The sequence below is a fragment of the Neovison vison genome, chromosome 8 (assembly GCF_020171115.1).
Source record: "Neovison vison isolate M4711 chromosome 8, ASM_NN_V1, whole genome shotgun sequence".
In the NCBI taxonomy this organism is placed as follows: domain Eukaryota; kingdom Metazoa; phylum Chordata; class Mammalia; order Carnivora; family Mustelidae; genus Neogale; species Neogale vison.
The window spans coordinates 119,523,214-119,548,281 of record NC_058098.1 but is presented as its reverse complement, the minus strand read 5'-3'; the positions used below and the strand labels follow the sequence as shown (position 1 = coordinate 119,548,281).

General features: G+C 48.4%; 1 protein-coding gene across 1 annotated transcript in view; it reads right to left on the bottom strand.

Annotated features, from left to right (window-relative positions):
• Nucleotides 1–23,481, bottom strand: part of GALNT14 (polypeptide N-acetylgalactosaminyltransferase 14) — a 209,053-nt gene extending 185,572 nt beyond the window's left edge. Inside the window, exon 1 of the mRNA XM_044261823.1 lies at nt 23,352–23,481. Within this exon, the coding sequence (XP_044117758.1) occupies nt 23,352–23,480 (129 nt within the window). The 5' untranslated portion in view covers nt 23,481. The remainder of the gene's footprint in view (nt 1–23,351) is intronic.
• Between the last annotated feature and the right edge of the window lie 1,587 nt (nt 23,482–25,068).

Genomic DNA, 25,068 nt, shown 5'->3' with positions numbered 1-25,068 from the left:
GCAAGAAGCACACAGATTCTCCCATTTCTAGGCACTCCATTCACTGGCTCATTAAGCCAAAGGTTGTCCTACTCATCGTGATTCTGGGGGACAGGTCTCTCAAACACGAGGCATCTTGGAGATGGAACAGGCCAGGGATTTTAAAAGTCACAAAAGAACCCTGTTTTTTTAATCCAGAAGGCAATCTTTAACAAGCAAAATCACGGTGTAATAGGAGATGCCAAGCATGTGCTGGCTTCCATGAAAACTGTGGACGGATGCGGGCACGGGACAGGCTCCTTGGACTGCCAGGCGAGGGAGCTACGGCCCCTGGCCTAGGTGTTGGCCATCTCTTGCTGTGTCCTTCTCTTGACCTCCCAGTGGACCTCCCAGAGGGAAGAAAGCATGCTATGTTCTTGGGGGGGAGGGCAGGCTAGCTCTGGCAATCACCCCATTTTTTTCCTAAGTGCTCAGAAAACCATCTGTTCTCAAATTCCAGGGAATTAATGTCAAGTTGATTGGTCTTTTTCTCTGAGTGGGAAAAACTGAATCTGCGAGCCTTGTAGCAACTTCCACCAGTGCTGGATTCAGGCAGAAAAATCTTCTTAGTCTGATTTTCAAAAATATGACTCAACTGGACTCAGGGGAATTAAGGAAAAGGTGGGAGCCTGGACCAGAACACCACATCCCTGACCGACTGAGAGGGTTGTACCCCAGTTGTAAGACAGGTAGCCAAACTACCCCTCACTCTTAGGGTGTATTCGCCAGCAGAGCCCGAGAATTTTAAACAGCGAGGACTCCAGAGCCTCAAAGACCACAAACCAGGGCAAGGTAGAGAACACAACACTTCCTCTCACTTCCGCTCTGAAACTCCAGGGAACCTTCCGGATTGCGGTCGAGGCAAGGCCACGGTTGAACAGCCCAGCATGCAGATCCAGGAAGCCCACGTGAGCAAGCTCCGAGGACACCAGGACAACGCCTCCCAGGAAGGCTACCCTGCTAGAGGCCACAAGACTCCAGGGCAAAGGGTCTGCTTGTACTTTTATTCCCCCAACGCGAGCTCAGCGCTCGTCACATGGCAGGTAAGTCTCTAAACAGGGGTCGAATTCAATTTGTTCACTGAATCCACAGCAGGAAAGCCAAAGGCAAGGGGGAGGGGGAGTCAGGGAGGACTGTTTGCTTGTTCCCCAGACGGTTGTGTCTGGGACATCTTTTTTGTGAACCCCATGTGTGGCTTTCATCCAGGACTTCAAACTACAGCCCATCAAATAGCAAGTAAACCATAACAAAATACCGCACAAGGCTCAGCCCTGAGCCCAGCCCCCAGAGAATCCCGGCTGTGTCCCTGTGAGCATGAGTGCACCCCGAGTGCCCTTCACCTTTCCATATGAAGCAAGAGGATACAGGTCAACAGGGACTTGCTTACAGTCTTGCTCCAAATGGAGGTCCCCACCTGATCACTTTTTCTAGGCAAGCTGAGTTTCCATTTGATCCTTTCCCCCTCCCCCTCACCCGTAACCTCCCCCTCCTCCTTCTCCTCCTCCGTCTATTTTGCTTCTTTCTCCTAGCTTATTTCTCTTTCCATGTGTTAAACAGTCCACCAGAAGCACCATTAGCAACAGGCCAGAGCCACAGATGGTAGCTGCCTCCAGCTGGGGGGCTGGGTGCCTCCTCTCCCTAGCGCTCTGTGTATTTGCTTCTTTCTCCTTCTTTGTATCCCTTCCTGTTCCACAGGGGACCTGAGCTCCCATTTCAGTCTCAAATTCCCTGAGAGACAACCCTTTAGAAAAGGCCGGTGGTCACACTCTGCCCAACCAGCAGAAGTGTTCCCTGAAATGCTGCTGCCGGGAGGAAGGAGCAGGACGGCAAACACGCCCTCCTTGCCTTCTTACGCTGAGCACTGTCTGAACAAATCCTGAACCAAAACCTATGCTCTTCTTTTTTTTTTTTTTCTCCTTTTAAAGATTGTATTTATTTATTTGTTTGAGTGTGAGAGCTAGCACATGCCGGGGGAGGGGAGAGGGAGAAGCAGCAGACTCCCCACTGAGCAGGGAGCCCAACATGGGACCCCAAGATCAGGACCTGAGCTGAAGTCGGGTGCTTAACTGACTGAGCCACCCAGGCACTGCCAAACCTATGCTTTTCAACAACATTGTCCCATCCGAGTCAGGCCCCCTGATCACTCTCAAAGCCGTGCCACAGGCATTTACTGACACATGACCTTGAATAAGTCACTCCCTTCTATGTGAAGTCATGTGAAGTGTGAAAAGCCTGCCTCACAGAGTGTCAGGTGGAGATCAAATGAGATCAGGCAGCACTGGGAACACTATTCTGTATGCAAGAGTTATTTAATACATTTTGAAAAGGGTGAGGATCTCCTGAATTCCTCATGAGCTAATCTTTGGAATATGCCCCAGTCTTCAAAGAAAATGGCCAACATTCATGACCCATTTATGATCATTCATTCCAGTTCTCCTCACTTGAAGGGAATCTGATAAAAACTTGGCCTAATGACTTCCCAGCAATCTAGGGTCCATGCAGCACTCTGTCCTCTCTAGAGAACAAGATCTAATACTATGCTCATCGGCCCACAACACCATGGAGTTTGTCCCTGATTTTATTTCAGATCTTCCCATTCTTGCTATCCCCAGGTTTCACTTTGATGCCCATGTTATATTAAATCCTCCTTTCTCTGGTTAAAGAATCTCATCCTCATGTCCTTCTGGAACTCTTACTTTGTGATGAATGAAGCCTAGAAGTTCCCAACTGGCCCCATAAGGAAGCCACTTAAGTCCAGATGAGCGAGGCCTATCCAGTAGTGTTACTCTATTCAGTGGTGATAGAATCAAAGCAACATTTCCCAGTGAAAACCAAAGCAAAACCCCTCTCCCAGGATGTGGCAGGATACGAAAGTTGATGCAAAGACTCTACCTCCTACCAGAACTTAATTATGATTAAGTTTATCATTAACTTATTTAGGTTCAAAGAAACCTAAATCTTAGAACAGAACTTGCACAGACGTTTCTGAAAATTCACAACTGAAAATTCAGAAATTGAGGAAGCCATTTGGGACAACAGAGTCTTGAATGTGTGCCTGCTAACATCCGGAGCTGTCGTCTCTCTCTATTCCAGTCCAACTACAGGGTGCTCTCGTGAGCCTGGCGGGTCCAGAGTCCAGCACGCAGGGTGGTGGGGAGTCTGTGAGAGTCACCTGTGAGAGGGGAGCAAGGGTCCTGCAGAGCTGGATGGAAAAGCTGAGGCAGAACATCAGAGACAGCAAAGACAGCAGAGGGAACAAGAGCACAGAGGTGCAGAGCAAGGGCAGAGCCCCCAAATCCTATGGACAGCTCAGCCAAGAGTGAGATGGAGCCCGGGGAGGAAGGCAGCTCTCCCTGCCATGAGCACTCTGGAGAGGGCCTTCCATCTCCCTGGCCCAGAGGTAGGACTGGAAGCTGAACAGGCCCAACTCCTCTCTAGCCTGGAGCGAGAGCGATTCAGCGGGTTCCTTCTGTTGTCTCAGGGAAATGATACTAACAAAATGGAAGCACCATAAAGTACAGAAGTCAAGATGACAAGACCATCACCACTCCCTGCTGCTCCTATCTGAAGACAACCAGAGAGCTGGTCCTAAGCCTCATCCAAACAGACAAAGGGAAAGAGCCACCCACAGAGGGGACCAGAAGCCAGAGGGAAGAAGGAGCAAAACATTTAGAAAGGGGAGGCTGCTGATGAAACAGAGCTGCTGGAGGACACAAAGAACAAAAGTAACAGCACTTCCTGACGTTCATTCACAACACACACATCCAGATAGACTCCCTGGAACCAAAAATATGATCTTCATACTAAAAAGTTCATCAGATGAGTTGACAAAAGGGATCGTTGCTGTAGAGACCAGAATCAGTGTCCTGGAAGATCAAATAGGAAAAAATATCATAACAAGAGCAGAACCACAAAGACCTAAAAATCAGGGGCAAAAAGATTTCAGGAGAACAGATCCACCCCCAAAGACCTAATCTGTGGATAACGGTACAAGAAAAATGAGCAGAAAAAGAATAGACAGAATTAAAGTAATAAAAGTAGAGATTTTCCTTTGAAGGAAGACCCAAGTCTACAAATGGTACCAAGCTCGTAAGAGTCATGGAAAAGGACATGTCCCAAGGTGTGTTCCTAAGTTCCAAGGAGAAGCAGAAAATCTCCCCAGGCCCCAATCAGAAAGAAGAGGTAACTTACAAAGGAAAAATAATCAGGCTTCAAGTATACCTGCCATTTGCAAAACCAGAATCAGAAAGACAGTGGGAAGCCATCCATAGACTGGCAGGTAGCCAAGCCAGATGTTACTCACCTGTTCAAGCTGCAGAATATTCATGGGTATGTAAGGCAATCACAGGAAAGATAAGCCACACACGCCATCTGAGGAAAATGCTCAGGTTAAAAAAAAAAAAATGAATGAATTCAAACAGAAATCTCAAGACAGGCAAGATCAAGAGAACACAGTGGTGAACCTTGTGAGTTGTTATGTTTAAAGAGTAATAAAGTGCTTGGAACGTGTAATGTAAGTCACAAAAAAGAGTACTTGAAAAAGAGGCATTATGCAAAGAAAACCTGACATTTAGTTCTAGAGGTGTTCAATTATCTCAGCAAAGCCTGGAAATTAGGGTGGTAGAAGATGAAGGGAGTAAAAGCCTTCTGAAGTTCCACCTGCTTTCAGCAGAAGCAAGCCTAAGGAAGTAAAAATTGTCACACGAGGCTCAACTCCTCAGGTTGATAATGAGTGGGCGAGGAAAACGTCTTAGCAGGGAAAACCCGCTGATATCTTGTTTTCATAGAAATAGGTATTTCAGTGCCCTGAAAAGGAAGGTAACAGTCAGTGCTGATGGCACAATAAGATGCCCCAATGGAAAAAGGACAGAGGAATTGAAATGGCCAATGACCATTGGCTAAACTAGTGAAAATAATATAAAGAAGAAAGATAAAAAAATAATAAATTTTCAATATATCAATTAGTCCATGAATCATGATATGTAGAATATTCCTATTAAAATACAAACATGACCATATTGGACTGAAAATAAAGATAGGCATGCGAGGGGGTTGCTTGAGTGGCTCAGTTGCTTAAGCATCTGCCTTCAGCTCAGGTCATGATCTCACGGTGCTGCTCAATGAGCCCTGCATTGTGGGTTCCCTGTTCAGCAAGGAGTCCACTTGCTGAGTCCACTTCTCCCTCTGCTTTTCCCCCTGCTTGTGTTTCTCTCTCTCTCTTAAATAAATAAATAAAATCTTTAAAAAAAAAAATAGGTTCCTAAGGTAGTCAAGGGGTACCACTGGAGAAGTCATCAGGGCCAGATCATTTGAGCTGTGGCCATTAAAGAACTGATAACATCCAAATTATTTAACTATCCCCACATATTAAAAAAAAAATCTTCCTAATTCATTGTAGGGAAGCAGTATAGTCTTAAATACACATTCTGATAGAGTACCAAAAAATAAATCAATCTAATTCATGAATGCAAATGTTAAAATTCCAAATAAACACCAACAAATAAAATCCAGCAACATGGGGCGCCTGGGTGGCTCAGTGGGTTAAAGCCTCTGCCTTCGGCTCAGGTCATGATCCCAGAGTCCTGGGATTGAGCCCCACATCGGGCTCTCTGCTCAGCAGGGAGCCTGCTTCCTCCTCTCTCTCTCTGCCTGCCTCTCTGCCTACTTGTGATCTCTGTCTGTCAAATAAATAAATAAAATCTTAAAAAAAAAAAATCCAGCAACATAAATAAATAAATAAATAAACCATGACTGTATAGAGTTTATTCCAGGAATGCAAAGATGGTTTAAATAAGGAAATCAAAATAATTCACTACATCAAAAAAGAGAAAAGTTATATAATTCAATCAAAATATGTAAAAATTTAAAAATTATTTCTAATTTTTAAAAAATGAGGTAAAACAGGAAAAGGAAATTACTAACATACAATAAAGAGTATTTCAGAAAAGTGGATAGTAAATAGTGAAACATTAAAGCTATTTCCATCAAAATCAAGAAGAAGTCCTGTATTAGCAAGATGTGGCATTTTGAATGTTCTCATTAATCCAAAACAAGATAATGAAATAATCAAGAGATATTCCAAAAGAGAGATACACTTAATTCATTTTGATAATGATATGATTTTATACCAAGGAAACCTAATGGATTATTCAAGTAACCACTGGATTTAATTTAAAAATTCCAATAAAAGTAGGATATTGGCATAGTAAGAGATATACAGGTCAACAGAACAGAATGGATTTCCCAGAACTAAAGCTCAATATTTATGGGAAATAAATATATGACAAAAGTAGTGTGTCAGTCACTGGAGGAAATAATATTTTCTTTAATTACTGATATTGACACAAATGAATACCCATTTAGAAGAAAGCGGAATTGAATCCCTACCTCAAACTAGACATAAACATTAATTCCAGATACACTTAAGATTTAAAAATATTTTAAGTCATGTAGAAAAGGAAATTTAGGATGTTCTATACACAACCTAGACATCAGGAAGATCTTTATAATGAGACAGAATGGTCATTAGCTATTATTAAAAAGACATATTTAACTATATGAAAACAAGCAAAAAAAGTATATGGCAATATATACCATAAACAAAATCAACAGTGTAACAAATGATTAGGAAAAAAAATCTGTAATACACATGACCTATAAAAAGCTGTCTACCACATACAAAGAGCTCCTGTATCTAACAAGGAAAGGCTAAACAGCCCAGGGGAAAATGGGCAGAGGATATGAACAGATCCATCACAGAAGTGCAGATCTTTAGGACAATAAACATCCGAGAACATATCCAACTTCCCTGGTGGTCAGAGGAATGTAACGTTAAAATAGGATCCTGTTTCTCACCCTTTCGAATGGCAAAGGGAAAAGAGGAACATTTATGTTAAAGAGGATGCTGGGAAAAGAGAACTCTCCCTTTGCTGGTGGAAATGTGCATGATTACACCACTTCTAAAAGCAATCTTAATATATGCCCATTAGCATAAAAATCAGATTCCCTTTGACTCAGAATTCTCGTTCCTCAAAATCCATCACGTAGAAACAAAAGCCCCAACATGGGAGAATATGTGTGCACAGATATTTACTGCAACACTGTGTTTGGTGACAAAGCTATGAGACAAAATAGATACCCACCAAAGGGAAAAAAGGGAATGAAATAAAGCACATCCATACCACAGAATATTAGGCAGTCATTAAAAACAAGCTGGCTGACCTGAGAATTTCTAGGCTATGTGATTAAATGCTGAGTAAAATGTAAAGAGATACACAGTATGATCAATTTCTCCTCTCCTTTGTAATAACGGCCATAACAGATCTGTAAAGGCTTATCTCTGTTTCTGTACCGATGGCAGGTGCACAGAGAAAGATACTGAAGTTTACATATCCAGGTTACTACATTGTTATGTAAAAGTGGGGAGACGTGGGAGTGGAGGGAACTGGGGAGCAGATAAGTCAAAATCAATCAATCCAACAATTAATTAATTAGCAGCAATGAGAAATACAGCCTAGACAATATCCCATTTAGGTAAATCACCCCTTTTGATGTTCTAAGTTTTTTTTTTTTTTCCTCCTCCATATACATCTTGTGTTAAACAAAATAAGGTCCTACTATGGACACAATTTTGAATCCTACTTTTTTTTTTTTAACGTGGTACATCATGAACCTATTTGTGTGTCCACTGAATTAGGTTCTTTCCTAATCTACCTTCCCAAGAGGGTGATATGGAGAGAGGCACAGTGGATCAGCCACACATCACAGTTATTGCAAAAACGCCATCAGCCTTGGGCTACCTGGTATATACAAGAAGGAGGGAAGCTTTAGATCCTGACCGTGATCCGTCCTCCCAGGAACCAGCCAGGATGTCATCATTCCTCCATGTCTCCAACTAATGTGCACCGACTCAAGTCTCCAGGACTCAGGACCCCAAGCATACCCTTCAGAGGACATGACTGTTCTAGGTGACTTTTGGCCACAGCCCTGCCAAGCCTTCACTCAAGGGAATGTAGACAGATGAGACAGATTTTTCCAGGGAGCATTTCTTTAAGAGCAGCCACATGAATTAAAGATGAAAACAGGTGGTCAGAAAAAAACAGAATGGACGTTGGTGAGAAATGGAGAACATACACAGTCACTCTCATTCAGGCCAAAAGGGTAAAAGACCAGGAACATCAAGTTCAAATTTCAAGGAATTGCTACTTTAAAAGCAATGAGGATACTCTGAGCAGTTAAAACTCTCAAACCCAAAACATTTACTGAACCAAGTCCCCAGGGGGTAGGGGTATAATATTCCCAACTGGGGATATCTGTTTACCTTCAGACATAACGTGCATCTTAGAGCAAAAATAAGCAAATGACTTTATTTTCAAACTCTTCCACACCTGATTTCCACTGACCTCTGGGAGTCCCAGCACCTCAGAAGACCTCCCTTGCCCCTGTCACCCACACAGTCTCCCTCTCTCTAAATTCCTGTAGGAGTTACCTCTTTTTCTACAGGAAGACCGTCTGTCTACTACTATCCTAGATGCCATGGGTTGTCCCATCAACTGTATCATAATATACCGCAGGTGTGGTGAGATAATGTATTGGGATATTCATTATATTTCTTCTCCACTTTCTCCAACCCCAGCCCTACTCTAACCTCCCATCTCAGCACATAATCAGGGCTCGATGCTCCCTGGCTTCTGCAGAGGTGATGTGTAAAAGTCAATGTCCTTGAATGAATAAGTAACCCAGGGTGTAACGGAAAAAGGGAATTCCTCCAACTTGGAAAGACAATTGAGGCAGCCAGTCCTAAGAGTTGAGAGGGGGGCGGGTGCTCAGAGGGTCACAAGATCCAAGAGAATGGCTCGCTGCTGCCCCTAAGGAGGCGGGACCCTGAGTGTGGGGGGCCTCTGGTGTCACGCGGAACCCACCAGCCTGGGAGCAGCACAACCATGAAGGCTTTGGTTAATGATGTTCTTGCTCTGACCACAATGCCTGGAAGACTCAAGATGATTCAAGAATTCAAACTCCTATCCTGTTTCAAGGCACTGGCTCTTTGTGCAGCTAAAAGTAGCAGAAGAATCCCCAGTCCAACATGGGGAGGCGGGGGGAGGATAGGAGTTTAGTCCTGAATGATCCAGTCTGGTGGAATTCACAATAAATAGGGAAATAATGGCACCGACTCTAGACCTCAGTTTGTCCCACACAAGCTTTCTGGAAGAGTTAGTTGACCTCTAACCCAGCGTTTCTCAAACTTGAATTGTACAGAAACCACATGGGGGCTGTGCCTCGATGCAGGTGTAAAATCGGTAGGGGTGGCCTGAGATTTAGGATTTCTAACCAACTTTCAGGGGAATCAACATCCCTGCCCAGAAGTCCTACTTGGAGAAACAAAGGTCTGGGGCAGGGATTAGCGAACGTTTCCTCTCAAGGGCCCCTTAAAATGCTGGCTTTGTAACCCATCCAGCCTTCCTCGCTGCTCAGCTCTGCCGCTACAGCACGAAGGCCACCACATAAAGGAGCCAGCATGACTGTGTTCCCATAAAACTTTATTTATGGACGCTGGAATTTGAATCTCATATAGCTTTCATGTGTCACAAAATATTATTTTTCTTCCAAGTTTTTTTCCAGCCATTAAAAAATATTTTTTAAAAAAGCCATTCTTAGTTCCCAGGCCATCCATAAACAACAGGAAGAAGGGACTGGCTGTGGGCCATGTCTTGGGTGCCCCAAAAGTATAGGAACCCAACAGTCATGCCTGGCAAATTCAATCAAACTGGGTTGCTCTGTCACCCTATTTTCTATCCTGAAGTTGGTTTTCCTTTCCTGTCCTGAAACTAGCGTTATGCTTTCCTTTTTTTTTTTTTTAAGATTTTATTTATTTATTTGGCAGAGAGAGAGAGACAGACAGACAGACAACACAAGCAAGGGGCCTGGGAGAGGGAGAAGCAAGGAGCCTGATGTGGGGCTCAATTCCAGTACCCTGGGATCATGACTCCAGCCGAAAGCAAAGCCTTAACCAAATGAGCCACCTAGTTGCGCCTATGCTTTTCAAACAGCAAACACTTTGGGGATGAGTAGATCCAAGCAAATGTATTTCTTCAAAAATCACTGAAATGACTTTCAAAGACCATCCCCTAAATGCTGCTGCTTCTAATAAGAGGCCTTGTGGAATAACGGGTTCCTGTTTCAGTGAAACAGCTTTTCAGGATGAGACTGACCTTCAACTAGAGTTTTCTGAGCTAACAGAAGAGGGACATGATCAAGGGAAGAAAGTCAACCTTGCAAAGACAACTAGTAAATTCAAAGGCAATCTTCTCAAACCTTTATCCCGTGAAGTCGAATAAGGTTTCTCTCTCCCCTTGGCCTCACGTTCCACTTTGACTCAAAAGAGAGAAAAGATTCCTGTTCATCTTGCAGTCCCTTTCACTGTGAAAAAGCCATCCTAGAGACACAGTTGTATCCTTCCAATAATACACAACATGATATAAAATCCAGGAGGGAGACGGTTCTAGAAGGGCGGCCAGGAGCCAGAAGACAGCCCCAGCTCCACACTCCACGACTGCCCCAAATCTGCCCTGGGCAAGGAGGGCAGCACCCAGCTGGGACACCGCCGGCAGTGGGCTTCACACTCACCCCATAGGGGCTTGCGGGATGAAGTGACGAGTGTGACTCAGGGACAGGGGCATTTGCTCACTCTGTCACTCACACTGGCGTGGCACTCAAAAGGGGGAACTCCTTCAAGGAGCTCACTGCCCCCCCCTTGTGAACCATCCTGATGGTGCCCCAGCATGGGCTCCAGAATCACCCAGACCTGTCTCAGCTACGCCACTTACCAGCTCTACTAATTTTGGCAAGTTATTGGAACTTGAACCTCAAGGTCTTCATCGGTAAAATAAGGCTAATCAGCATCACCCAGAGAACATGTGAACAACCTGTATGGTTCAGACACCGTGTAATCAGAAGGGCGCCAGCCTCCCACACCCAGCGTTGACTGTGATGACGAACCTGCCCACCTCCTAGAATGGTTTTAAGAATGAATGACTTGGGGCGCCTGGGTGGCTCAGTGGGTTAAAGCCTCTGCCTTTGGCTCAGGTCATGATCTCAGGGTCCTAGGATCGAGCCCCACATTGGGCTCTCTGCTCAGCGGGGAGTCTGCTTCCCCCCTCTCTCTGCCTGCCTCTCTGCCTACTTGTGACCTTTCTGCCTACTTGTGATCTCTCTCTCTGTCAAATAAATAAATAAAATCTTTAAAAAAAAAAAAAAAGAATGAATGATTAACTCAGATAAGCACCCAGCATTTCTCCCAACAGGCAGTCATGCACCCCTCCCCCAAAGAAAGCTCTCCTTCCTGCAAAGACTCCTGGCACATAATGGTGGTCTTGAACCAAATCCATCTCTACAATTTCACACAAGACACTCGACAGTCACTTGCACCGCTTACCAAGGTCATGGCCAGAGCTGCCCCTTGGCTCTTGCCAGAGTGGGCCTCTCTCTCCAGGCAACCCAGGAAGCTCCCGAGGGCTCTTTCCAATGGTCCTAGCCTTGAAACTCACAGCCACCCAAGATGGGAAGACAGCTGGGGTCTCACACTGCTGGGCACACACAATCAACCTACTTGTAGAAAGATGGCCAACTCAGTGGGGGAGAGGGTTGCTGGCAACTGAAACACCCGCGTGTCTGTCCCATCCACCTTGAGCCCAGGACAAAAAGGACCAAATCTTAAAACGCCACCAAAAAAGCAACTGGCTCATTTCTTTGGCAATGAACTCTAGCACTGATCTCACAGGGAAAGCTCTACAATTCCTTGCCCTTCACAATAATGCTGTGCCCAGTGGGAAAGACCTAAATGCTTTTTCTCTGGAAGGACCTAACACATTTCAGGGCCTGATGTGTGGCACTGACTACACATACCAGCTCTCTCGATCCCGCTCCTTGAGATTGAAAGAAAATAAGATGACCAGAGTATAATTCAATGAACAAATATGCTTAGTATGGCTGGGGAAAACTAGAAGTCTTGGCCCCCAAAGAGAAGAAAGGCAATTGCACATTATAAAAAAGGAATATGCACTTGCAATAGAAAATATCGTAAACGTGGCTTATTTATGGTATTAATAGCAGATATTTGTTTTTGGTGCTAATAATCTAATTAGCAGTCAATCCAATGCATCCTTTATCATCAGCTGATCCGTAATTACTGCTCCGTGCTGAGTATTTTCCCCAGCACACGATAGCTTTCAACTCCTTAGCACAAACAACGGAATAATTGGTGCTATTATGCGGGATGAGGGAGTCCTCCTCTCGGAGAGATGATGTTGGGAGCAGCTAGCCATCTACGACGGCCTGTGCGTTTTCCCATCTGTGGATCGATTCTCACTGCCCCCTCTCCGATCAGGCCTGAAGCATGCCTCTGTGGTCACAAGAACGTGATACTTGCAGATTTCCTTTTTTCAAGTTCAACCCTGGGACCAGAAACATTTCCAGTCATCCACAGGAGCGAAGTGCTCATAAGGCTGTCAAACGGTGCCGAAAGCGCAATATATTTCTCTTTGAAACTGTTGTAAAGTTTCCTCCTTGAATATTGTTATAAAATGACTTGTCCTAGAAGAGCTGGCTTCCGACATAAAACCACTGCATCCAATAGCTTCTGGTTGAAACAAGATGTGTCTCATTCCCAGAAGCACTATAGATTCAGTATGGGACAGTGACACCAGCCAATGTCCTACTCACAGTTCCCACTGTCCTGAAAGCCTTCCAGCCACACCAACCCTCCTGGACTCCTCCCCATCTTCCTATGATCCAGTGATGAAGGGATTAACACTCAGCACACACTTTGGTTTTTTTTCTTTAAGGAATATAAAACTATATTATTGACCCTTGTGGACCAGTATTTACAATAAAGTAAACAATACAGAGTTGGATGACATTCTGACTACAAAGTTATTGTTCTTCCTGGTTCCTGCTGAACCAGTAATTCAAATTACTGAAGAAATAGAACCTACATGAGTTGGTGTCAAGAAAAACTTCGGTTGGCTGGACCACACCAGCTGTTAAACATCTCTCTGATTATAAAAGGGAATGAGATTTGAGAAACCGGAAAGACATACCAAGACCTTTCTCCAGAGATGGTCTCATCTGGGAAATAGGAATCAAGAGCTACCAAAAGAATAAAAACCACTATGCTCTGACCCCAGAGAAGGTGCTAAAATCTGAGTCAGAAGCCACACATGCAGTCCAGATTTTTTTTTTTTAACTTTTCACTGAAGCGAAATCCACATAGAAAAGGGCACACATTGGATGGATTTTCACAAAGTAAACACACCTGAGTAACCAGTACGCAGATCAAGAAACTGAAACAGAACCAGTTCTCCCAAAATGTCCCCTACCTTTTTTTTTTAAGATCTTATTTATTTATTTACTTATTTGAGAGAGAGAAAGAACATGAGTGGGTTGGAGGGAGGCAGAGTGAGGAAAGAGACTCCCCCCACCCCAGCAGGGAGCCCAACTCGGGGCTCGATCATGACCCTGAGATCATGACCTGAACTGAAGGCAGATGCTTCACTGGCTACGTCCCTCCCCTGCCTCCTTCCTGTCACCGACTCCAACCAAAGGTCCCTGCGAAACTGACTTCTAACATCACAGATGAGTTTTGCCTGTTTCCATACTGAATATAAACAGAATCCCAGTGTCAAGTCTGGCCTGCCCCCGACCTGTTTTAGCACATCCTGTAAACTGCAAAGAAAGCAGTTTACACGTACAAATATTTGAAAATACGTAATCCTAAAAGGAGAATACTTCATGAGATGCAAAAGTTATGGGGTTCAAATTTCAGTGTCCATAAATAAAGTTTTGGGGGACACAGCCACACCCATTTGTTTACATACTGTTGCTCTACAAGAGCACTGTTGAGTAGATAGAGCACTGTTGCGTAGATACAGCAGAAGCTGTATAACCTAAAAAACCAAAAATACTTACTATCTGGCCCTTTCCAGAAAAAGCCCGCCAACTCCTACTCAGGTGCGTGACATTCACTGAAATACGAATGTGCTTCTCCTCGGCTCACAGCGAGGAGTGACACATAGGTGTGTACATATGCTAGGCTTTCGCAGACGCTACCAAGAAGCTTTCCAAAAATACTCCTCGGTTTTAAGGGAAACGCTAAAACCCAGAGCAGAAACCGTAATGTCAGTTTTAAAAGAGGCAGGGAGAATTACAGCAAGTCATCTTATCCAGAATTGAGCAAATATGCTTAGAAAATCATGGGGACCTACGAGGGGAGAGGGAAAATATCAGGCACGAGGTTTCCATTTATTTCCTTCTTACTCCGTGCACGCGCTGTAAAAATACAGTTCCCTCTAATGTTGCCGCGCTCAGCGGAAATCGACAGGAGTGGAAAAGTCGTGTTTCTGCTTGGGATCTTGGAGCAGACACTGACTTTGTCATTCAGGCCACATAAGAAAAGCACCACCAGGAGCCCTCCGGTAGTTCATCGGAATTACAGACGAAATATTCAGGAAGACATTAGCAGCTCCTGATTTCATGCTTTGGGCCCCTGAACCACGCACACGGGGCAGCAACTGTAACTCACACCGGTCCTCTCGAGCAGCCACAAAGCTGCTGAGCCCCGCGCTGGGTCCAGCCAGCAACCCAATTACAGGGCAGGAGTAAGCCGTCAGTCATCAAGGGTCCTCACAGCCCAAGAGCACGACACAGGCAGAGCGCCCTCTGTCGTCCAGAAAGAGGCTCAGGTGACGTGTCCCGTCTCCTAAAGACCCTTCCCTAGAGTCATCCCCCACATGCCTGCCTTGCATCTCCAACAGGACCTATGAGGTTCTTTCAAATGACATTTTTCCTCTTAGAGGGGAATTGCTTCTGATTGTTTAAGGACTACATTCATCACGAAAGGGATTCAGAGCAACGGTGTCTGTCTTAATTGCACAGTCCTGTTGACGCTGACTGATGGCAGAGCCTCATTTCCTGCCGTCAACTCTCCCCAACACCCGCCAACCCAGAAGGGACCCAGCTGGTGAGCGTGGGCTCACCTGCACAAGGACAGAGCTACTCAGGCCCAGCATCTTCCCACATCCTGTGGAATGGCTCTGTAGGGCCTATGGGCAAGTTACACTTGGCCCATCCTGGAAGAAAAGCCAAAGCCCTCTTGGCCCTCCAGTGGCCCTCCTGATTTGGGCTCCTTGGTGTGCCTAAAATCCACTTCTCAGTTCCCTCCTGCATGCAGAAAAGCAATGCTGGTGTTTGAGAGGTCGGGAGTCATTTCTTAGCAAGAGCATTAACTTCTCGTCCACAAGAAAACATACATACAATATACACATATGTAAAATAGGTTTCATTTCCCCCGGAGCAGGGAACTAACCAGAAGTTGAGCATGGCCATAATAGAGAGAGCGAGCGCAAGCTTTCGAGTCAAAAGAGAGAGTTCAAGGCTGCTTACTAGTTGGGGGGTGCTTCCAGAGCCTCCTGCCCACTTCAGAAAGGGAGAGTAATAATAACTCCACCCCATGGGGCGGCAGGAAAGATCAAATGAGGCATCTGTGAACGCGAACACTGTGTAAACCACAAAACATCACAGGACGTAGTGTGGGAAAGAAGCTCTCACTCAGCTAACGTCCTGTTCCTGATTCACCGTTAATTAATCAAGGCTTTGAGCCCGTTCCTCTGCCGATGAAGACCCCAGCCCCACCGTAAGAATGTCAGTCATTCAGCCCCAGCTGGCAGCCATCAATTGGCCATCTATTAGCAGCCAATTATCTAGGCAGTGTAATTGATCTGTGCACCACGTGCCCTGATCTCCCCGAAATCCCGGAAAACAATGAGCCTGATCTACAGGCACCAGCTAATCCTTCCGGGACCATCAAGGAATACGGCGTCCTCGATGCCTGCATGTCGCAGCTGCGAGCGATGGGCGCATAAATATTGATTGGACCAGTCTCTCTGTGGCTCGGGGTGGCGGTGGGGAGGTTAGGGAAGCAATGAATGACTACCTTGTTCTCCGAGGAACAAGAGAAGCTACATAAATCTCCAGTCCCGACCACGGGGAAGAAAATCCTAATTTCTAAACCTTAGTGCGACAGGGGAAAGAGACGGTGAGCCTCTTCCGGAGAGATCCTGTCGAGACGGGGTGGTCCTACCCGGTCTGTAGATGCTTCCCTCTCTCTCCTGGGCCGGAATGAGATGCAAATTGGCTTTGAACAGCCGGGATCATTAGGAAGGAGGCAGCTGGGTGGCTGTTCTCTTCATCTGGGAATTCAAACCCAATGGCAGGAACATGTGAGTGTGCCGCTCTCCCCTGCATTTCCTTGAAAGATCTCTGTAGTGCTTACAGTTAAGAAGACAAGTGACATGAGGAGAATTTAATTATTTTTTTAAGTGCCTAATCTTGTCTCTGGGCGTGGTATGCGGAAGAGACGTGCTACTCGGAAGCGGCAGTGTCCAGGAGGCAGTGGGGTCAGCGACTCCCCGGTTCCCTCGGGGAAGGGGCTGGTGCCCCTCTCAGGGCATCCAAGCGGAATGGTCCAGGGTGGCCCAGGGCAAGGCAGCCACTTCCCTCCTTCATGAAGAACCGCTATTTCACCCAGAGCGGCAGGGACGCAGATTGCCCCTGACCTTGGCTAGAGCCTTGCAAGGGAAGTCCCAGGCTCCTGTCCCTCCAGACTTCTTGCTGGGGCTCCCAGCCAAGTGTCCCGGGGCTCTGTGCTCTGGACCCCACCAGATCTTCAGGAGATGCAGAAAAGAGGAGGGAGAACATGGTGCAGGGAAGACAGCAGGAGGACGGAGGACCCCCTGCTCACACCACAGAGACCTCTTCCTCTCTCCCCCCTCTTGGCTTCCTCGCATTCATTAGGTCCTAGGATGGCAGCAGCTGCTGCCAAAAGCAAAGGCTGCTGCCCTAGAAGGTCACATCAGGCCATTTATTCTGAAATACCAAAATACCAGAGCCAGCAGATTTCTAGAGCTTCTGCAGAACTCCCCAGGGCACCCGAGTACGCGCGTGTGTTCTCGCATATCCCAAAGGGGTTCTTTCTTAATCAGCTCAACATCTGAGGACTCGGAGACTGATTTATTTTTTTGGTTAATCTAGCGTTTCTGGTAAAATAATTAAAAGATAAGTAAAAGACACGGAGTATCTGTGGCATAATTATTTATAGCCATGAGGTCTCACTTTGGAGTTAATCGCAAGTCCCCCGAATCGACAGAGACTGCTGGTGGAGCAAGTGGCAGACGGGCCCCGGGGCCATGGCACGCCACCCCCATTTCACAGCTGGGGAGACTGGGCCCGGGAGAAAGGACCTGAGTTACCCCTGGCGCCCGCCGCCGACAGGCTGCCACACATAAAAGAAAAGCCAGAAGGTGAAACCGCACATGATTACAGGACGGGAGCTCCCAGGAGAGGACGGGGACTCTGTCTCCCGACTCCAGCGAGCCATGCGTGTCTCTGAGGCTGCTGGGGAGCAGAGAGGCCAATCACCCTCTCGGGGCGCTACAGCCCGTGGCAAGAGTCAGCAGCCAGCCAGCGCGGGCAGCGGGCACGGCCACGCTCACTTCCCCAGCAGATGGTGGGTCTAGAGTGTTGGTCTCTGGGGCGGAATGTGCAAAGCCATGGCAGGGTTCACAGACTGCCCCGAAGAGAGGAGTGGGGAGGGGACAGATCCCCGCTCTCTAATTCAGATGCTTTTCCAGAAATGCAACGGGGACTTGGAGATCCTCTGGAAGAGCGACAGAACCGTACACATCAGACCCTCAACAAGGGCACGGCAACACATTCCTTCCCACATGCCTGAAAATGGCTAAGATTATTTAGGAAATTTGGGATGGAAAGCTGCGGGAGAGGATGCAGGCAAGGGAGGTAGACAAGACGGTGGTGAAGCAGGCGGTGCGGAAACCCTGGGCCTCGGGCACCAGCCCCGGTAGCCTCCTTCTGTCCCTGTTTTGTTTACAAATGACCTCTGATGAGTGGAAATTAACACTTTAAAATGATATGAACACACAAGCAACCTGGAAAAATGATACGAACACACAAGCAACAACCAGGCTTGTGACAGGGACATTAATGTCTCTTCTTGGTTTTGCCCCCTTGTCTTCTCTGATTTGAGCTGGCATCATTCTACGCCAACAGGAACATTTGAGACAGGGATTCCTGGTCTTTGTTTCCAAAGGCATGAGGCCACTCAGGGGAACAGGGTTTTAGGGAGACAGAGAGCTCCCCAAATTGACTCAAAGAGGGTCCCTCAGAACAGATCCATCCGTCCCTAGGACAGGGCCTCTTGCCGGGTCCTGGCGGGGGGGCGGGGGGGGTGCTGCTGGCTGGGAAAGCAAGCTGGGACACAGGTACAACCTGGGCAGGCCAGAAACAACCCAGGGTGAAGAGATTCTCACCAGCCTAATGGCCTGGATTTGGGGGACTGGGGGAGAGGGCAGGGTTTTTTAAAAAAGCAGCTTGTTCATATCTACAAAGCAAAGATATGCCATTTTTGGACACCTGACAGTCCAACCTGCTGCTTTCTTATTTCCCATCCTCTTATAGCGACCCCTGCTGGACCCTGAAGCAACACTACCCTTCACCTGCTCTAGGAACCTCCACAGTGGGGGAAAACAGCCCAGCACAGGGCACAGGCACCCACACACAGGAATGAATGAAAGGATGAACATTCATCTGACAGCGGGCTACTTCTGGTCGTGCCAGAGTCAAAATTCCCTGGACAGAGTCCAATATGCATGCTCGGAGTATCCGCAGATTAATAGGGTCGCTCTTTCTAAAATTCATAATTTTTTTTTAAAATGGGAGAAATGATCTACTAAATGGGGAATAAAATAACAGTGTCACATACTCCAGGCATTTGTGGTATGCAAATATTACGGAGAGACAAGCTCCTTTCTAATAGTGTTTGCTCTATTTCTAGTAGAGCACAAATACATCTACATGGGCCCGAGGCACTTTATTCAAAGCCTTCACATTTCCAGTACCTTCCTCAAAAAGTACCCTCAGGCCTCAAATTCTTTTGCTTTTACTAAGCCCTAAGCCCCTGGACTAAATTTAGTTTCTTGGAAGTCAGAGACAAATTTGCTGCTTTTTTTTTTTTCTTAATTCTGTCGGTTATTGTATAATTCTCCAAATGGCAAACAAATGATAGGGGAGAAAAGAAATAAAAACATGTTTCACATATTTTTAGTGGTACAGTATTTATCACTGAAATACAGTTTGAATTAAGACATCCAACTTGTTCTATGATTTTCAATTAGGAATGAGAGCTCTGCAGAATTTGGGGGGGCAGTAAAAGAATCCAATCAACATTAAAAAGTCAAACTTCAAGAAATCTTTACTTGAGCTATTAATAGAACTAGACCTTCTTGGAACTAAAAAAAAAAAAAAAAAAGAAAGAAAGAAAGAAATCCAATTAATTTCCTTAAACTAGGAGTGCAGCATGCCTTCTCTACATCAGCTGGATTGTGACAAGGCATGGGTTTTATTTTATTATCAGGCCCACTTTAGAGATCCCATCACTAAGGTGAATAAGGATGCTTCCCAAAGCTGGAGGGAAGGCAAGGAAGGGCCTGGGAATAAGAGACTGTCCTAGACCCCAGGGAAGGCAGCTTGCTACATGGAAGCTACACAGAGGGGACCTGGGTCCAGAAGCCCCGGCCACAGTCTCTGGTCCCTCCACCAATCCCGTGACCTCTCTAAATTGTTTCAAGGAAAGGAGCCCACTGCTCATGCTTTGGAAAATAAGCTGACACCCTCTCCCACAGTGGGAAGGTGCCCAGGCAAGACGAAAAGTTCCTGAAGGCTTCCACACACCCAAGGCAAGAGCTCCCCCAGGACTATCTCTTAGAAAAAGCCAGGGTACTACACTTGCTCAAAACGGAGTTTTTTCCCTACAATAGACAAATGTCCCATCGGAATCTCTGCTGTTGAGGAAACAAGCTCTATCTTGGCAATGATTCCTAAACCAGGGGTGCTCCAACCATTGGATGCAGCCTCCCAGGGAACCCTCCCCACCACGGTGTGTCCAGTCGGAGGAGCCTCCTCTGCCCCAGCAGGTCTCCTCCAAGGGCAGAGCCAGACTTCCCTCCAAGTACACCAACACCCTCAGCCTTCCCTGGAGCTTTCCAAAGGCAAGCACCTAGGGCTGAGCCATGGAAATGCTGGACAGTAGGTTGGGAAGCACATGCTATAAATACCCCAGCCTCCCCCCATCACCCACAAGTGTAGACCCGGGCAGTCCACACAGCATAGTGAGCACCACGGACTGAGCCTTTGAGTGGGCAGTTCCCTAAGGGATCCGGGTTCCATTCTTAGCTCTGATGTGGCCACTTAATAATAACCTTGTTAGCTTGGGCCGATTGTAAAATTTCATCGTCCAGTCTTAACTGCATAAAAGTATTATCCACCCATGCAGTTGTTGTGGAGATTAAATGAGCTAATATGCATGAACTAGAGTTTGTGAACGTGTGAAGCCCTACATAAATTCTAGCTACCGTTCTTTCACACGTGCACACACGCTCATGCCAGTGTGGTCCTGGCATGAGGAACTCACTCGGCCATATTTACATGGGGCCAGCTAAACTGCAAAAAAAAAAAAAGAAAGAAAGAAAGAAAGAAAAGAAAAAGAAAAAAAATCAATATACTTCCTATTCTTCTTCTAGCTCCAAATGTTATCCATCAATAGGCGGCTTCCGACTTACACGGAACACTTGTAAAGACAGTGATTCTGGGACCTTCTTCCAGATCCACAGAATCCTAATCACGGCAATAACCCCCAAAGCTTGTGTGTTCAACGAGCTCTCCGGGGGATTCTGACACGCACTTGGGTCTGGGAACCAACCACACTCCTCTGGGCAAGATGTGCAAATTTCAGAAATAGATCCGTCACGGCAATAAAATCATTCTGGCGCCAAGGACTCTTTGTCTCTCCATCTCTTTCTCCAGATACGTGTGCCAGACACAAATACACACAACAAATATATGTGGACGTGTCAAGTCAGACAAACAGGTGAAAAACAGGAAGGAGAAATATACTAATAAGGGTGCCTAATAATAAAAGGAATCACGATTTTAGAAGTCTATAGAATTTGTGTTTCTAAAGAACACAGAAAATGGGGGAAAAAACAGAAATAAGCAATAAAGACAAAAAGCAAGGGGTCAAAACCAGAAGACCCCCCTCTTCCATGCCTGCACAGCACTCTGCCCAGAATTCCAATATCAGACTACTCCCTCCACCCCACCCACTACTCATTTGTTTGTAATTCTGCCTCAACCAGGAATTTGTGAAGCTTCCCACTTCCCTGGAAGGGGGCAGGGACCCCAACCTTCAAACCTAGCACAGAACGGGGCACACAGCTGCATTCGATAATTGTGTGTTCAGCGCACACTAGAAGGAGAGGCGGGGAAGGACGAAAGACAGAGTGCACAAAGAGGGATAGAGATTTCTTGTCCCAGCTCCCTGGTGTAAACTAAGAATAAGTAAGCTTAAGGTAATGAGGTTCAACGCAAAACAGGAGAGAGTTCATGTCCCTGCAGGCTTCATTAACTGCATCACAAGGAGCAGACCCACCCCGGGGGAAAAAGAAGAAAAGCTCTCCAGATCTACAGGCAGGTCTGAGGTGAGAAAATTGATCCAGTGCTCCAAAGGCTGTTTGAAATCACCAGTCTGATCTCGTCACTCCCCTGCTTGCTACCCTTCCAAGGGCCCCTAGCACCCACAAGGTCCTACTCAATCCGACCCTTATCCACCTGCCCTCAGTCTCACTCGTGCCATCAGCCACGTGGTCTATGCTCAAATTATGCCAAACGCACACAACCTGCTGTGTCATTCCTCTGAGCCTGTTGGGTACAGTTAACCTCTACCTGGAACGCCCTCCCTACCTCCTGGCAAACCTTACTGTTCATCCTTCTCAACTCAGTTCTGTTACATCCTCCTCCTCCAGGAAGGCCCCAGGCTCCCATGATGCCCAGAGACATGAACCCTGCTGGCCCTCTGCAAACTGGAGGGTCCCGGGCCCTTTCTGAGCAAATCTCCTATGCCCAGAGAGCAAGTTCTATCTCTGTACCCATAGCCTCTAACACACTATTTGGCACACGGCACACTACCAATAAACTCGGCATTAGTGAGATCCCAAAACCTACATGCCAGAACTCTTAGCTAAAAGGGGGCTCTGAAAGACACAGCTTAATATAGTGGAAAGATTCTGAATATCTGAGGTCTGAGTTCGAATCAGAGTGACTAAAGCAAGGTACAAAGACTGAACTTGCTTCTTAATCTATGAAATTAGGAGACCCCCCCAACTTACACAATGACTTATGAAGAAGCACCCACAGTGTACCAGACACAGAGTGGGTCCACGGTACCAAACTTACTGGGGAGAGTCCCCTCTCGCTCCCTCCCCCCCTTTATTAGCTTCCTGCTTCAGACCATAACCTCCTCCAAGGGCTTTTTCCCAAGTCCCTGGAGGGCTGCTCTGGCCTCCGTTCATAAATGATGCCTGCCTGGCCCAGAACCCCCAGGCCTCCTTCTGTGTCCCGTGGCGAGGTCTGTGAAAGAGGAGCAGGAGAAATGGGGGCTCCGAATGACAGGTAAGAGTGAGCCCGAACGGAGAACCTTCTGCCTGTGCTAGGAGGAACCGGCTGCACAGGAGTTGGAAAAGCCACTTCGATCCTCATTTCCCCAACTCCCCACCAACACCAAGGCGTCTGCTTTTACAGGCTCCTCAGTGGCGTTCAGGGCACATTCAACTTCCCACGCAGCTGGAGAGCTCGGGGACAATTAGAAAGCCGGGTGGCGACAGGCCGGTGGGCCACAGCAGCAAGCTTGCGGGAGGCTGCACGCGCTCGCCCGCGATGCACACGCGCGCACCGCGCACCCCGGGCCTCCGGCCTCCCCTGGTCGGGCCTGGCAGCTGCGGGAAGGAAGGAGGTCAACGCCGCTGCCAGACTTCTCGCGGGCGCCAGCACCCGCCTGCCCTGGCCCCCGACCCAACCGCCCGCGACTCGCCGCGGCGTCCACGGACCGCCACCCCTGGGCGGCTGGTCTGCAGCGCCCCCTCCGCCCCGGGACCCCCGCGCGCTGCCCAAGTTCGGCGCCACTCTCTGTCCGCGAGCGCGCGCCCGCGACCCACACCCACTCCCACTCCCACGCTCCGCGGGTCCCGCGGTGCCCAGAGCTTCTTAAAATCTAGAAATACCGCCTTGTGGCTGCATCCGGCGCCCCGTTACCTGCTCGCGGCACCCAGACCCCCTCCCCGGCTTCCCGGGAGCCCGCGAGCCCGGCGCGCGGGCTACGCGCACTCCTGCAAACCAGTGCCCCGCGCCCACCACGCCGCCCAAGCCCGTACCTTGGGGGTCGGCACTTCAGGTCCCGGCGGCACCTCCAACTTCTTCTTGGTTACCCAGAAGAACAGCAGCACGGTGATCCAGAGCACCCCGAAGATCGGCAGCGCCAGGCGGCGAGTCAGACGCCGCATGGTCCCGTTTGTCTCGCCTTCTCCCCGGCGCTACGCCCCTGGGGCACCCCCTGGCGGTCAGGGTCGGAGGGGCAGGAGTCCGCGAGAGCCGCGGCCCCGGGATTCCGGTGCAGGGCCGGCGGGAAGCTGCTAGGCAGGGGCCCCGCCCGCTTCGGAGAAAAGGAAGCAGGGGCAGGGGTCTCGGGGCGCAGAGCGGCAGGGAAGGACCGAAGGGCAGCCAAGCTGGACACCCGCTCCCGCCGGAGAAGCGCAGTGGCAGCCGAGATGCTCCCCGAGCCGCCGCCGCCGCCGCAGCCTCGCCCGCCGCCGCCGCCGCGAGGGAAACGGACTGGAGCTGCGGGGAGGGAGGAATCCGAGGCTGTGCCCGGCACCCCGGGAGGAACACAGGGAGGAGGGAGGAGAGGGAGCGAAGGGAGAGCGTGGGCCCGACAGAGCGACTCCGAGGAAGCCCGGGCGGGAGCGAGCGGGGCTCTGCAAGGGGGCGCTACCGCCGCCCGCCGACCGAGGCGCACCGTGCTGCTCTGGGGCCGCCCGAGCCGAGCCCCGCACGCAGCTCCCGGGCCGGCCTGGGCTGGGGCGGGGCCGGGCAGGAACTGCGCCCCCGCAGCCCCACCACCCCAGCGGCCAGCTGGGACCTCGGGGCCGACCCGCGCCCGGCAGAGCGGGGCCTGGGAGGACTTTCCCGCTCGCCGCGGGGGCTGCACGTGGCGCTCACTCCCGGGGCCCGCCCCCAATGCACCTGCCTTCCGCGAGCCGGCGTGGGACCGTGGGATCGCGGGACGCGGGCGCTGGCGGAGCTGCTCCCCCAACCACGGTTCGCTGTCCTGGGCCGCTCAGGCCCGAGGCCGAGTTCGGCCAGCTCCCCAGGGTGTTTCTACGCCTGCCTGCAGGTGCCTGGCAACTTTTTCCGCTTAATGGAACGATGGAACGCTGAGCAGGTCTAAAATTAACTTTAAAGAAATCTGTTTTAAAATTAAGGCGCAATTATCTCCCTTAAGGGTTTTCTCTCCCTGTAAGCATCAGGGCTCTGTGCCTGTAAGAAAGCAGGGGTCCAAAGTTGCGCCAACTCATGGTGTACCTGGAAAATGACCCTGGGAAAGCCGCCTTTTCCCAAACGCCCTTGGAAAGTGCGTTCTCCTCCTTCTTGCAGATGCAAACTATTTGGGTCTAGATGCAGAGCAAATTAGGGATTGGATTCCCGTGTAGGCCTCCACTAGGCTGTAATCATGGTGCTGTCACTGGACGAGGGGTTCCTGGACTGGGTCAGATTTATGAGCCGTGTGAATATTGGGCAAGTCCTTTACCTTTCCCCAGCCTTAGATTCTTCACCTATACAGTGGTGGGAATGGTAATACTTCTGACAATGAGGCACTAGTTGTGAAAGCTGAATTCAAGGTGCTGGTGTTATTCTGATCATCTGATCCCTCAAAGAGGGGTATGAAAAACTCTGTCCTGCCTGGGGGACAGCGGCTGCCAGAAAATGCCAGTGCCATTTTCATGTCCCCAGCCAGAGCTGGAGGGGAGCTGACTGATGGGGAGGCGCGGATGATGTAATTAGCACTGTCTAGCCCCCCCCCACCAAGCCCTC